The 15,964-nt window shown below is 38.7% G+C and overlaps 1 protein-coding gene across 2 annotated transcripts in view; it reads right to left on the bottom strand.

Moving 5' to 3' along the window:
* Positions 1 to 15,964, bottom strand: part of LOC127411320 (metastasis-associated protein MTA1-like) — a 72,904-nt gene that overhangs the window by 19,037 nt on the left and 37,903 nt on the right. For both annotated transcript variants that reach the window (XM_051646816.1, XM_051646817.1), the window contains 6 exons: positions 15,431 to 15,557; positions 7,604 to 7,667; positions 6,086 to 6,203; positions 4,513 to 4,615; positions 3,656 to 3,755; positions 463 to 651 (listed from right to left, as the gene is read on the bottom strand). In XM_051646816.1, coding sequence (XP_051502776.1) covers positions 463 to 651; positions 3,656 to 3,755; positions 4,513 to 4,615; positions 6,086 to 6,203; positions 7,604 to 7,667; positions 15,431 to 15,557 — 701 coding nt within the window. The remainder of the gene's footprint in view (positions 1 to 462; positions 652 to 3,655; positions 3,756 to 4,512; positions 4,616 to 6,085; positions 6,204 to 7,603; positions 7,668 to 15,430; positions 15,558 to 15,964) is intronic.

The raw sequence follows: 15,964 nt of genomic DNA, 5'->3' as shown, positions 1-15,964 counted from the left end.
TTGGGTGTGCCAATTTTCCACGTCTGGCTCCTCCCTGTTTCTGTAAGTAGACATTTTTGATGGAAGCCCAGAGCTTAAAACAATCTTTACTGCACTTACAGCCAGCAACCACCAGATGGCAGAGTCAAACATATACTTGGCACATGCACTCTCCCTCTGAACAAACGCAGATTATCAGTCATTATACCTGTATTTACATAATATGTACAGTGCAGAAAGTCCTTTAAAACCATATATGTAGCACACGCTGAAGAAACTATGTTCCTTCACGCTTTAATATCTATTAAAGGGATATGTCAAATTTTGTCATCATTTCCTTATCCACATGCTGTTCAGAACGCATCTTCTGTGGAACACAAATACGAGGTTGAAACAACATGACTGTAAATTATTTTCATTGTTTGTTTGTTTTGTTTTTTGTGTGCTACTTTTATGTATAAACTCTGCCTGGGTTAAACTCACAAAGTCTTGCTGGATGTCAGTGAAGTCTTTGCCATATTTCTCGAGCGCTTCCTCAAACAGGTTGGCTTCGGACGGGCTCCATTCCTCCATTTCATCCCGGCAGAGCACCGGTCCTCCCTGGGGTACTAGCGCGGCGATGGCCCGTGTCATGTCATAACCGTTCTTATGCAATGTGTCCATGGCATGAAACTGAAAAGAATGCATTTGAAAGAAGAAAGCTTCATGACCAAGGGTTAAATTCCAAGACACATCACAGATTCCGTTGTTTCAAGCAGAGCTTGTCAACCAACATAAAAATGTGAAATTGCATAACTCCGGAAAAAACATTACACTGATGCAACAAAGATGGGCAGTGTGTGTGGTTACTGTATGCATGGATATGTTGCCCTTTGGAATCTTTCCTGCATGTTTTGTATACAAGAGTTGGGTGGCTGGATGGTGAACATCCTGTTCTGCTGCTTTTCTGGTACACCCTACAGGCAGAGACTGCTCTATAATGCTTCAGCTCAGACCAATATAGAGCTGATGCAATTATCAAATAATTAATTGATTTGGATTATTTGATCTAAATCACAATTGTTGGATATAACCACTACCATTGTTCATTTTAAATTTCAAACACATCTAATATTTCTGGCCACTACATAGCTAAATGACATGCAACTATCTGGAATGAGGAGCATACTAAAACACTATTATCAGCTTCACACAGGAACTCCAGATACTTCATGTGTTAAAATGCAGTGTGAAAGTTAAATTAAAACAAAAAAATTATTACTACTGAATAAAATTCTTAAAATGGTCTTTTATTTGAATATATTAATATTATATTCATGTAAGTTTGGGCTCCAATAAACAGTATGAATTGAAAGTGAGAGAATGGAAAGACCCTATCAAAAATATATTGAACAAGAGTAATATTTAATTGTAATACTCAGATAATTGAACCTTATTCAAGCTACAGCCATCTCTGATCTTTAATGGGAATGACAATGAGGCTGTGAGGGATAGACTTAGTCTCTTCAATTGCACAAACGGTATAAAGCTGTAAGAAGCTCCTAAATCACATCTGATTTCCCACAACTCATGTTGTCTGGAGTTCTTTGTATACTGAATGTTCTTAGATATTTTATCAATGTTTTGTCTGTGGAATGATCCAAAAACACTTTAAACTGCCGTACAGTCCATTGAAGAGATAGGGTCTGTCCCTCACAGCCTCATTGTCATTCCCATTAAAAATCAAAGATGGCGCTAACGTGAATCAAGTCTGTATTTACAAAGCCTTAAAGGGGTCATGACATGAGGAATACAATTTTACCTGATGTTTTAAAATATAAGAGGTCACTGTATTATAAAAACATACTGTCAGTTTCAGAACTCAAAACTTCCTCGCTGCAAAAAGAGCATTTGTTGAAACCAAGCTGCCAAAACAACTCGTTCTCTACTTCCTCCACATTGTGATCTCATACTGTGGTAGACATTTGCATCTGACCACCTCCACAACAACACATCAACACCTACTTCACCTAATTACTTCTGTAGCCCTGCCTAGTAGTGGTGAGCAGTAAAATGGCAAGGAGACCTGCTCGGTCAGTCAAGAGCAGAGAGCCAATCTTACTGGTCATGTTTACTGTCAGGTCTTAAATGAAAAGCAGCATTACAACTGAGCATTTCTGAAAGAGGGTCAGAATGAGGGTGGAAAATGATCATGTTTTTCAAATATGTGACTTTTGTTTGCTTGTTTTTCTGTGCAATTTTTCTTTACTAATATTATACACCGATCAGCCACAACATTAAACCCACCTGCCTAATACTGTGTAGCTCCCCCTCGTGCCGCCATAACAGTGCCAACCCGCATCTCAGAATAGCATACTGAGATGATATTCTTCTCACCACAATTGTACAGAGTGGTTATCCGAGTTACCATAGACTTTGTCAGTTCGAACCAGTCTGGCCATTCTCTGTTGACCTCTCATCAACAAGACATTTCCGTCCACAGTACTGCCGCTCACTGGATGTTTTTTGTTTTTGGCACCATTCTGAGTAAATTCTAGAGACTGTTGTGTGAAAATCCCAGAAGATCAGCAGTTACAGAAATACTCAAACCAGCCCGTCTGGCACCAACAATCAGGCCACACTCCAAATCACTGAGATCAAATTTTTTCCCCATTCTGATGGTTGATATGAACATTAGCTGAAGCTCCTGACCCGTATCTGCATGATTTTATGCACTGCACTGCTGCCACATGATTCGCTGATTAGATAAATCACATGGATGATTGTTGGTGCAGATGGGCTGGTTTGAGTATTTCTGTAACTGCTGATCTCCTGAGATTTTCACACACAACAGTCACTAGAATTTACTCCGAATGGTGCCTAAAACAAAAAACATCCAGTGAGGAGCAGTTCTGTGGATGGAAACGCCTTGTTGATGAGAGGTCAACAGAGAATGGCCAGACTGGTTCGAACTGACAAAGTCTACGGTAACTCAGATAACCGCTCTGTACAATTGTGTTGAGAAGAATAGCATCTCAGAATGCTATTCTGAGATGCGTGTTGGTGCAGTTTTGGCACCACGAGGGGGACCTGCATGATATTAGGCAGGTGGTTTTAATGTTGTGGCTGATTGGTGTATGTGAACCTCAAGGACCATATTAAAACAATTTAAAAAAAGGCATGTTATGACCCCTTTAAAGAAAAACATACATCTGATCTATTTTCCCAAGTGCAGTGTTAATAAATGACTTCTTAAGATGCATGTATGTTATAATGCTTAGACTATAACTGAAAGACAATAACAAAAAAAGACAATAAAATCATTAAAATATCATAACTGCACTTGCTGAAATGCTGGGGGGTTTTATTAAGTCTGTGGCTGGACATAATCAATGGGACTTTTAAGATAATGCATTTGATCAATTAGGTTCTATTTAAACAGTATTTTAGCATAAACCTGAAGACAACACATATTTAAACTTCTTATTTGGCAGGATACAATATTATATGGTTAATCTTCACCTTAGAATGTTCTGCCCAATATTTAATAAAATTGGCAATTACACCCAATTTCAAAATTGGACAAATAATTCAAAAGGCTAGAGATTTTTTTTCATAATGCCATTAGCATGAACTTGCTGAGCTGAACTAAAGTGTGAAGTGTTCCAGCAGTGTGCGAGTGTAAGATGTGCTGTACCAGTGTGATATCTCTGGAGGCTGCCGCAGCACTCATATGCAGACTGGGCTGCCGAACTGAACTACTGCAGTCTAGAGCCCGTGCAAACGTACCCACAGACCTGCAGGGGAGGGGCCGTGGGGAAGTTTCATGAAGAAAGGGAAACATGTGAAAGAGAATGAATGAGTGAGACAGAATAAGAGATCGAGTAAAATATCAGGGAGTTAAAATAAGAGGGATAGAACATAGTGGTGAAGAAAAAAAATGGATACTCTAATGAAAACAGACTTGAGTCGAGGTTTCCATTTTGGTGGCATCTTCAGAATATCATTGCTTTATACAATTTATTAATATCCCTCAATCATTCTGGTTAGGGTTTGTTCTAAACCCGTAATTACTTAAATTTGGCAATTAATTCATAAGTTAATTAATTAACACGTATTAATATTTATAACTAAAATTTTTACGAAATGGTGATGCAGTGATGATCATAATATTTATTTAGTGAAATCTGATTGTTTGCATACAGAATAGTGTTTGGTTTTTCTTGCATCTGTCTTGCATTATTACTATTTCACACTGCAAAGAAAGTCATGTTTTATCTTGATTCTCATGCACAGCTATCAGAACACAAGTTGTATCGAGTGTAATACAACTGCAACGCAGCGTTGATGCAGCATTTCATTTATACAGAACCAAAGTCTAAAACATAAGCTCACCTAAAACTTTAACACTATTCTTCTGCTTCCTTGTGAAGACTGGTATTTCCTTAAGTTACTGTTTAATGTCCTTTAAAGTCAATGTTCTACTCATATCAGAGTGCCACACGACTGTGATGAAACACAGAGAGGAAACTAGCTCATGCTGCAGAATCTTACCTAGCCACGACGAGGAACTGGCCGATCTGTTTCTCAGTGAGTGGGCTGCTGGGATCCCACACCCTCTCCTCCAGTTTCTCCAGCTCCTGGCCATCATTTTCTCCTGAAAAACCAACAATTACACACATCTCATCAATTCACTGCAGGACACATCCAGCCTTTTTTTTGCTTTCTTCCTGGTGTTCAAATATTTCTGAGAGAATTGAGAGTAAATATTGTATTCCATATTATACACCATTCCCTTCTTGAAACACAACCAGCACTCACTTTTAAGGAGGTGTTTCAAGCGGGACATGGAAGTTGAAGTTTACCTTTGAGAGCATCTCAGCATATCCCTATACCCATATCATAATTTGCTATTATTTGCCATTGTAGTTGTACTTGGTAGCAGCGATTATGTTTCACATTTTCCCTATGCTGACATAGCATTGTTTGGGTGGAGTGGAGTGGAATGGAATGTGTCTCAAACCACCTCAGAAATGTTGCAGAAAAATTGTTTGTGGGGTTAAAAGACCCCATTTCTGAAAGATTATTGGAGATTTGGGCTTCATTAAATTTCCATCAGGATCGTTGGATCAGGATAGACTCAGGATTTTACATATTTTATGATATTTCATGAATCACCGTCACTGTTATTGCATCTGATCTATTGAGACACACTTACTGCAAAGCTGCTGTTGGTAGACTTGGACTTTTCACGAAGGAATCGCACAATGTCCGATCGCAAACCGCTGTTTTTATTACCAAAGTGCAATCGCTGTGACAGATATGAGGTCAAATATGATCTAACGATGATCTTATATGAACAAAACCTATGGAAGATATAACAGGAAGAAGGACCCCGTCTCCACTATCGCAGTGCATGGGGCTACTGTTTGTGAAAGGAAAAAATAATGTCTTTTGCTTTTATTTTGAATGCAGCAAGTAACCATTTTTATCGAAAACAGCTGAAATTAAGTTTGGAATATAATGATATTGAAGACAAATATTATTACCTAATGTATGTGGTTTAATAATTCAAGCAGTAAAGATGCATATTATAATTCTGATGGTAGTTTTCATTTTCATATACCACATTTTTAGGCCTTAGAAGTGTGTTAAGCTTATGCGGACGTGTATTTATCGACCTGTAACATGGCCAACATAATCATACAGGCATATTGAAACAGTTTTTTCCGATAATTCAGAAAGAATCTACATAATTTCTTTACAATAAACCATAGATATGCCTTTATAATAACTTTTATTAACATCAAGAGAAATATTTACATTATATAATGCTTAAAAGATTATTAAAACTGCAGCGCTGCCCATTTCCACCACTGAAATCTGTTGCTCAAAGAACCCAGAATTTTATCCCCTGACTAACGCAGAGTCTGACCTATGATCAGTTCTAATCTCATTCCACCTTTCTTTGCCTATAATTTATGTCACTCTTTACTGCCTTATTCCAAATAACAGTTAGTGGTCTCAGCAGAAGAGCAGTTTTTGCAGCTTTGGCTGTGTCAATAAGGCATCATAAGTGATCAAGGCAATGAGGTGTCAAAGTCAATAAGGTGAAGGGACGTCTCACCCTCTTTGAGGAGGTCAGTGATGTCAGCCTGGTACTTGCTCCCCACTCTGATCTCTCCCTTATCAGCCAGCAGAGTCTTCTGCTGAGGGTCATACACCAGCGAGTAGAAAAAGGCATCCTGCAAAACCAAAAGGAACCTTGATCGAGTCTTAAACGAAAAAAAAAAAAAACAGACAAATGAAATGATGGTACGTGTAAGGGGTTGCATTGGCTAGCTGATTAGGTGTACCATTAGTTCTTCCCAACACAACACAATGACACATTGTTTCGACTAGTGATGATTATGGTCCACAAACTGCATCCCGGTGTGTTTATGTGCAAATACATTTGCATATACAGTATATGTGGAAAAAAAAAGTGGAATTACGCAAACTGAAAATAAAGGCAAACTGTTTTTACATTCAAAAACCACACAAGTGAGCCACACTGAAGCTGGGGACATTTGAGATGGAGTTCATTTAGAGTGTTCACATACAAGGCAAAATTCTAGTGAATCACACTGAAACTAGCCAATATCATCCAGAGGCTGAAAGAATTTATAAATGTGTCGGACATACCGTTGGGAACCAAGAACCCCAACATGATTTTTTTTTTTTTTTAAAGATACCAGAACTATGATTTTCATGACTTTCGGTTCCGTTGAATGAAATAGGTTTCACATTATTTGTTTTTGCTTTAAATTTGTATTTAATGCATAGTTAGGATCAGTTATTGGATTGCATTTATGCCTCTAAAAAGGCTGTGTAAATGCATCTTTTACAATAATTTTCTTACATTTATTTCTGATTTGCTATATCTGCTTTGTCAAAAACTGAATGACCTCATATGGAAACAGGCCGCTGAGGGCAGGAAATGCAATAAGAATTGCATTTCTTATTTCCAAATAATTCCTACGCAAAAACACTAAAAGATGAACAGAATCATTTATAGGAATTGTAATCATGAAAATCCTTACAATTCACATCCCTAGTAGGACATGACTTCTTTTTTTTTTTGCATTGTTTATGATAATGAAAGCAGCATAAATCTGCCAATGAAGATGTGCAAGATTTTCGCATTTCAGTTGCGTGGACATTCCCTCCACTCACACATTTTTAACAAAAAGTTGGACTTGCCAGAAACAGCAAAGACCTCCTTACCTGGTAAACATCGACCTGCTGAATAGTTGATTACTTTTCTTGACAACTAGTAGACTAGTAAAAATGAGTAGTCGTCAAAGCCCTTGTATGTGTGTGTGTGTGTGTGTTAAAGGACTGGCTTTACTCTAAGCAGAGTCTCCAGTCTCCTCATTACTAAATTTGAGGAGGAACAGTGTGGGTCAACACACTGAATTATTCATTCAGATTGGGACTCAAAACTAGCTCTCATACACACAAACACTCACATAAAACATACACGTCAGATAAACGTTTCCCTCAAGCAGTCATGCTGTGAACATGGGGACTAAGTGAAAGGCAAATACATGCAAACAAAACCAGCGGCACATGCGCACAAACACCTCACTGTTGTGATACTCACCTCCCTGTCTAAATAGGACTTCAGGGCTTCTGTCTCATTCAGAAGTGTAACACAGCATTTCCCCCTGAAAACACAGTCACACAGCACAGCGTTTAGAAATGAACTGAATCACATAGCACCATATGCTGCTAAATGGTTCAGAATCGCTTCACACAGTTAGGTCCAAATGCTGCTTGGCTCTGTCATTTAGCCATGGATTTGCAATGGCTATATTGCAGTGAGGTAATCGTACAGTCTGTCACCGTTTATTTTCCATTCCATTTAAAACCTTATCAAATGAACCGTTTCAAAATGAAACCATGTTTGGTGGACTTTTATCCAATTTTAGGAGGCCAAAAGTATCTGGACCAGAAACGTTTTCCAGCTCTTTTGTGTATCAGTATTTTATGGTTATTCAAATAATCAGAGTGAAATCAGAATCAGAATCAGCTTTACTGCCAAGTATGCTTAAACATACAAGGAATTTGTCTTGGTGAGAGGAGCTTCCAGTGCACAACAATACAAAAACAAGACAGAGATAATAATAAAAAATAGAATAAAAATAAAAAGTGAATAGAAAATAATGTACAGAAATACACAACAGGACAGTATATATGATCATACGTATGTACAATATAATACGTATGTACAAAATACAATCTGTTATATACAGAAGAAAGGGAATGTAATGGCAGAAGAGGTATGGTATGTTGGATAAATATAAATAGACTAAGCTGTGTATTGCACATTAATTACTGCTAAATGGGGCAGTTTTAACTGTTCATGAGATGGATAGCCAGAGAAAAAACAGTTTCTGTGCCTGATGGTTCTGGTGCTCAGTGCTCTGTAGCGCCAGCCAGAAGGCAACTGTTCAGAAAGGTAGTGGGCTGGGTGAGTGGGGTCCAGAGTGATTTTCCCAGCCTTTTTCCTCACTCTGGAAGTGTACAGTTCTTGAAGGGAGCAACCAAGAATCCTCTCAGCAGTCCAAACTGTCCTTTGTAGTCTTCTGATATCCGATTTCGTAGCTGCATCAAACCAGACAGTTACTGAAGTGCAGAGGACAGACTCAATGACTGCTGAGTAGAACTGTATCAGCAGCGCCTGTGGCAGGTTGAACTTCCTTAACTGGCGAAGAAACCTCTGCTGGGCCTTTTTCACAATGGAGTCAATGTGGGTCTCCCACTTCAGGTCCTGTAAGATGGCAGTGTCCAGGAACCTGAATGACTCCACTGCTGCCACAGTGCTGTTCAGAATGGTGAGGGGGGGGTCAGTGTTGGTGTGTTCCTCCTAAAGTCCACAATCATCTCCACCGTTTTGAGCGTGTTCAGCTCAAGGTTGTTTTGACTACACCAGTGAGCCAGCCGTTCAACCTCCCTTCTGTATACAGACTCATCTTGGATGAGGCAGATGACAGTAATGTCATCTGCAAACTTCAGGAGCTTGACAGAAGGGTCCTTGGCGATGCAGTCATTTGTGTACGGGGAGAAGAGTAGAGGAGAGAGCACACATCCCTGGGGGGCACCAGTGCTGATCGTGCAGGTGCTGGAAGTGAATTTCCCATTTCACTAGCTGCTGCCTGTCCGTCAGAAAGCTGGTGATCCACTGACAGACAGACATGGGAACAGAGAGTTGGTGTAATTTATTCTGGAGTATAGCTGGGATGATGGTGTTGAAAGCCGAACTGAAGTCCACAAAAAGGATCCTTGCATATGTCCTTGGTCTGTCCAGATGTTGCAGGATATGATGCAATCCCATGTTGACTGCACCATCCTCAGACCTGTTTGCTCGATAAGCAAATTGAAGGGGATCTAGAAAGGGTCCAGTGATGTCTTCAGGTGGGCCAACACCAGTCTCTCAAATGATTTCATGAGCACAGACATCATAGCGACGGGTCTGTAGTCATTAAGTCCTGTGATTTTGGGTTTCTTTGGGACAGGAATGATGATTGAGCATTTGAAGCAGCATGGGACTTCACGATGCTCCAGTGATCTATTGAAGATCAGTGTGAAGATGGGGGCCAGCTGGTTAGCACAGGATTTAAGACAAGCGGGTGAAACACCATCTGGGCCCTGTGCTTTCCTTGTCTTTTGTTTTCGGAAGTCACAGCACACCTCTTCAGTGCAGGTTGAGTAGCAGGAGGGGGGAGGAGGGGGGTTGTTGGAGGTGTTGATGTTTGTGTGAAGTGAAGGTCAGAGCAGGTATGGGGTGTGAGATTGGGCCTTTCAAATCTACAGAAGAACACATTCAAGTCATCAGCCAGTTGTTGGTTCCCTATGGTGTTGGGGGAAGGTCTCTTGAAGTTAGTAATGTCTTACATTAATTAAAATGAATTACATTTAAAAAAATAAAAAAAAAACTGACCATATGTAAAAATCTTCTTTTTTTTCTTTCTTTAAAAAAAAAAATAAAAAAATCATGAACCAGGTTTAGCCTTAAAACAAATGAAAACAGTGGTGTTTTATTTCTCTGATTGTGTCTCAGAGGCTATAATAAGTATAACATTTGAAAAAGTATAAACGAACCAAACTGGTCTCCAATTATTAAGACAATTATGAAGTAAATTATTATTTATTTTATTTTTTTATTACTCCATTAAGCTTAATTGAACAATATGCCTGGATTCCCACGCATTTGACTAATAAACTTCCATGACTAAGAACTTTCTAGTCATTCTTTAATAAAGACTTTTTATCAAATCAAATTATAGACATTGGGATGGATTTTCATTTTCATGTCAGGTACAAGTCTTTGGGATTATTCAAATTAAACAATAATTCTAACTAGTGTACAATTGTTTCCAATAAGGCCCTCAACTCTCAACTGGCAAGTTTTACTCTATACAAGCACTCACAAAGAGCACTATCTAGAGGGTTCCCACCCTTTTTGATTTTTTGATTTTGATTTTGCCAGATGATTGTTCCACTGGATTTTTTTTTTTTTTTTTTTTTAAGATTCCATTTAAATATCAAATAAATGAAAACACTGTTACTTTTGGCTGCATTTACAGCATCATAAAAAAAATCAGATTTTTTACTCACGACATACAGTAGATTGGATATCGATGCACAAGTGTAAACACGTGAGATCAGATTTTTACGCATCCCATATAGGCCACTTCCTGAAATGTCAAGCACACATTTTCAGCGAGGATATATATATATGTATTTTTTTTTTTTTTTTTTTTTCAAAAAATTAAAAGAAATTAGAATAAATCAACATAGCCTACACACAGATGAAAGCACCGCAAGTCTATCAAAAAGTTTTACAATACACTGGAGCCTGATTTTATGTAAACATATTTTAATATAATGTGGAGCACATCATTTGCTTAAATTACATGTGCAAAATTAACAAAATGCAGTGGAATATATGGTAAGAGCGAGCCTCTCTATTTTCAGAAGAGCAAAGAGAAAAGAACGAGCATGTTTTAGTTTATCCGTAACCACGTACAGGAATATTCGGAATAGATGTACACTCTATACAGCATTTACTGTAAACCTCTGGAGCATTTAAATGTATTTATTTTTTTAAAATAAAGGCTTAACCAAATAATTACCTTTATCATTGATGTGGTCAAAGTTAGCTATGTGATGGACAGACAGGCTCCGTTATGAAATCATATATTTGTATTTTTTGAGTTTCAAGCTGTTCACCACTTAGTTTATTATTATTATTATAATGAATGATTAATCGATTTTCATTTATTAACAATTGTTAATTAATTAACAAACCAGTTCTGAAGAAATGTCTGTTGATTCTCATCACTACCTCTCTTCATCCCTTTCCTAAATAATATCTTAGTCCATGTTACTCTTGACACGCTTAATTTACTCAGTTGACAAGATTTCAGTGATGCGCACAAATCATCCGATTTGAACTTGAAATCACACCTTGTACATTTTCATTCTTAAAGTTCATACTTTAGTCATAATGGCTTCAGAGATGTATTGTGTTGCATTTTGAATATATAAAATAATCAGTTCATCCTTGTGCTTTTTGGATGACCGATGTCAGTCTAAAGAATATGTTTTCAATTATTCTGTAGAATTCATTATTAGTTTTGTCATTAGTCATTATTTAAAAAGTCAGTAAGTCATTATTCGTGCTTTTCCGAATAAGGTCATGGCTCAATGCTAAGGATTATTTATACTGGCCCGGCCATACCAGAACTTCAGATGTTTACTTGCCCTGCCAAAAGTTTCACTGGCCCAACACAAAAATGAAAAATAGCTGTTTTTACCATCATTGCTTTTAAAAAATTTGTCAGAAGCGAAATATTTTTTATGTATATTACGATTTTAAGACAATTTCCCCCCAAATTGTATCACATTTATAAATTGCAAGATAAAATGTATGCCTTATGTAACCCCCTATAAGTGCTTTACAGAAATAAATTCATACTGTGCATCCGGAAAGTATTCACAGCGCTTTGTTTTTTTCACATTTTGTTTTGTTACAGCCTTATTCCAAAATGGATTAAATTCATTATTTTCCTCAAAATTCTACAAACAATACCCCATAATGACAACGTGAAAGAAGTTTGTTTGAAATCTTTGCAAAGGTATTAAAAAAAAAAACGAAAAAAAAAAAAAAAAATCACTTGTACATAAGTATTCACAGCCTTTGCCATGACACTCAAAATTGAGCTCAGGTGCATCCTGTTTCCACTGATCATCCTTGAGATGTTTCTACAACTTGATTGGAGTCCACCTGTGGTAAATTCAGTTGATTGGACATGATTTGGAAAGGCACACACCTGTCTATATAAGGTCCCACAGTTAACAGTGCATGTCAGAGCACAAACCAAGCCATGAAGTCCAAGGAATTGTCTGTAGACATCCGAGACAGGATTGTATCGAGGCACAGATCTGGGGAAGGGTACAGAAAAATGTCTGTAGCATTGAAGGTCCCAATGAGCACAGTGGCCTCCATCATCCGTAAATGGAAGTTTGGAACCACCAGGACTCTTCCTAGAGCTGGCCGCCTGGCCAAACTGAGTGATCGGGGGAGAAGGGCCTTAGTCAGGGAGGTGACCAAGAACCCGATGGTCACTCTGACATAGCTCCAGCATTTCTCTGTGGAGAGAGGAGAACCTTCCAGAAGAACAACCATCTCTGTAGCACTCCACCAATCAGGCCAGTATGGTAGTGTGGCCAGACGGAAGCCACTCCTCAGTAAAAGGCACATGACAGCCCGCCTGGAGTTTGCCAAAAGGCACCTGAAGGACTCTCAGACCATGAGAAACAAAGATTGAACTCTTTGGCCTGAATGGCAAGCATCATGTCTGGAGGAAACCAGGCACCGCTCATCATCTGGCCAATACCATCCCTACAGTGAAGCATGGTGGTGGCAGCATCATGCTGTGGGGATGTTTTTCAGCAGCAGGAACTGGGAGACTAGTCAGGATCGAGGGAAAGATAAATGCAGCAATGTACAGAGACATCCTTGATGAAAACCTGCTCCAGAGCGCTCTGGACCTCAGACTGGGGCGAAGGTTCATCTTCCAACAGGACAACGACCCTTAGCACACAGCCAAGATAACAAAGGAGTGGCTCCGGGACAACTCTGTGAATGTCCTTGAGTGGCCCAGCCAGAGCCCAGACTTGAACCCGATTGAACATCTCTGGAGAGATCTGAAAATGGCTGTGCACCGACGCTCCCCATCCAACCTGATGGAACTTGAGAGGTCCTGCAAAGAAGAATGGGAAAAACTACCCAAAAACAGGTGTGCCAAACTTGTAGCATCATACTCAAAGACTTGAGGCTGTAATTGGTGCCAAAGGTGCTTCAACAAAGTATTGAGCAAAGGCTGTGAATACTTATGTACATGTGATTTTTTTAGTTTTTTATTTTTAATAAATTTGCAAAGATTTCAAACAAACTTCTTTCACGTTGTCATTATGGGGTATTGTTTGTAGAATTTTGAGGAAAATAATGAATTTAATCAATTTTGGAATAAGGCTGTAACATAACAAAATGTGGAAAAAGTGAAGTGCTGTGAATACTTTCCGGATGCACTGTAAATACAATCATATTAACCTCTGCTGTCCTGCCAGTTTCGTGTGTTTTTAAGCAAAGAGTTCTGTGGAGCAGAGGATGGGTTTTCGGTCACCAGTTTAGTCATCCTGTCAATTATCGGGCCCTGTATAATGTTTTCAAAAGCAGGACCAAAGATTTAATCACTGAGTTAAAGATTTGATTATGGGCTGAGCGTAATAAACATAAGAATCCCTGAGAGAAAACACCATGCTACTATATCGGTTGTGACATGTAATATAAATTAGGTAGATATTAAGCCTAATCTGTGAATTAAGAATGTGGCTATAAACATGAAATCAGACAACCCAAACAAGATGAACACTGACTGAAACACAAAGAACAAAAATACCTATTCAGTCCAGAAATGAGAAATGTTAAAGGTGTGTTATGAGGATGATATGAAAGTGTCTTCTTCAAGCTGAACAGCTCTGGTTATAATAATAGCCAGTGATTTTACTTTTCATATCAAACGCCATTATCATGTCGAATTACTGTTTACACTTTGAAACATTACCTAATACTAACATTTTGGATACTGAGCAGCTCATGATTTCCAGCCACGTGTACAACCAGGGTTTAACAAAGTGTATTACATTTCATTAATTGCTTCATCTCTAAAGGCAAATAATGAGAAAAAAAGGCACTTTTTTTACTGTATGAACAATACTAGCGCTTTGTCCCTTTTCAAGAGTGCATTTGCACGTTAAAAAGCGTCTATGCTGCACAAAGAGATGATGAGAGGGATCCAAAAAGAGAGATGGATTTACAGTACAACATAAAGTTGATTTCTTGTGTTCCAATGTGTGGATTACTAATTATCACCAACATGTTAAAACGAAAATTGTGGGAATTTCTTTCACGTCTTTGCGAGCTAAATACAATCTCGCTCGCACGTTTTTGCGAACTAAATATAATCTCATTCGTACATCTCCGAGTGCTCAGTTAGAAGACTTTGTTCGCTCCGTGCAATTTTTGTGCTCTCTCGCTTGTTGTTTTCTAATGTTATAAATGCAGCACTGGCCCGATCGGGCAAGTGACAGTTCTAGCAACTGGACTGAGTCTCTCTCACACTGGCCCCGGGCCATAGGGCAGTCCTTATTGTCGAGCCCTGAAAGTATTTGCCTTGAGGCACATCCCTACAGTCCTGTAATCAAGAAAGAACATTTTATTCAAGGATCTTTTGAATTGGAGTCACTTGAGGAATTATCCCAATCCCTGAAAGGCTTGATGTTGGCTGTCTACTTCCATTCACAAAACAACAGTCAAGAACCTGTTCATCCAGACAGGATAAAAGGTTGGCTTGCTCCACCCTTGAGTCCAACTTGGTCCAAGAACTCAGCGCCACCTAATTTACATGGTTGTGAGATCCAACTCAATCTGAGTCAGATGTGACATAGCCAACACTTCAAGTTTTTCTAAGTAGGACACCAGAAGATGCAATGGTTGTAAGAGCATTCTGCTGACAGGGCAGTTTCCTGAGAATATCTGCATGTTCTATATAAAATGGCTTGACAAGGAATGCAACCCCTTGAACAAGAATGAGACTGACTCAATCTCAATTGTTTTCTGTTGAATTCATATCAACAAGAAAAATGGTGTGAATGAACGAGAGGTTAATATACTTCTGCTGAGGTGATTCCATTAGGACGGAACATGAAAAGATTGAAGGCCCCGGGTATGTTTGCGAGGTTTGTGACTCACGCACCGACAGTAATGAGAGCGAGTCCAGCCAGCTGCTAGGGAAGAGCATGCACACCCACTGCTGAATGAAGCATATCCTTAATATTAGCAAAGGCTTTTGTGAGTTACCTGATGTGTGTGGCGGGCAGAGACTCGAGCTGTCTGGAGAGAAAGAGCTCTCTGTGTCTGAGCTGATGCTTCTGTTTCTCTGGGAGATCCACCATTTCAGGGTTCTCCATCTCCTCTTCCAATTCTCCTAAAAGTCAAAGAAAGGAAACTCTACTGTAATTTGGCTACCTTTTATATTTATTTTCTTAAATGAATGTTCCGGGTTCAATACAAGTTAAGCTCAATCAACAGCATTTGTAGCATAATCTTGATTACCACAAAAAATACTTTCGCCTCCTCCCTCCTTTTCTTTAAAAAAAAAAAAAAAAAAAAAAGCAAATATCTGAGTTTCAGTTGAGGCAATTACAATGGAAGTGAATGGGGGCCAATTTGTTTTGTTAAAATTCTCACTGTTTCAAAAGTTTAGCCACAAGACGTAAACAATATGCGTGTTAACATGATTTACGTGTGATACAATCACTTACTAACTTTCTGTAAAATTATATCCAATTTTACAACTTCATTGCCATGACGATGCTATGTTAACAAACCCTA

Source organism: Myxocyprinus asiaticus, chromosome 20 (genome assembly GCF_019703515.2).
Source record: "Myxocyprinus asiaticus isolate MX2 ecotype Aquarium Trade chromosome 20, UBuf_Myxa_2, whole genome shotgun sequence".
NCBI classification, from domain to species: Eukaryota; Metazoa; Chordata; class Actinopteri; order Cypriniformes; family Catostomidae; genus Myxocyprinus; species Myxocyprinus asiaticus.
The sequence above is the reverse complement of the archived record's forward strand: the minus strand, read 5'-3'. Positions and strand labels throughout refer to the sequence as shown.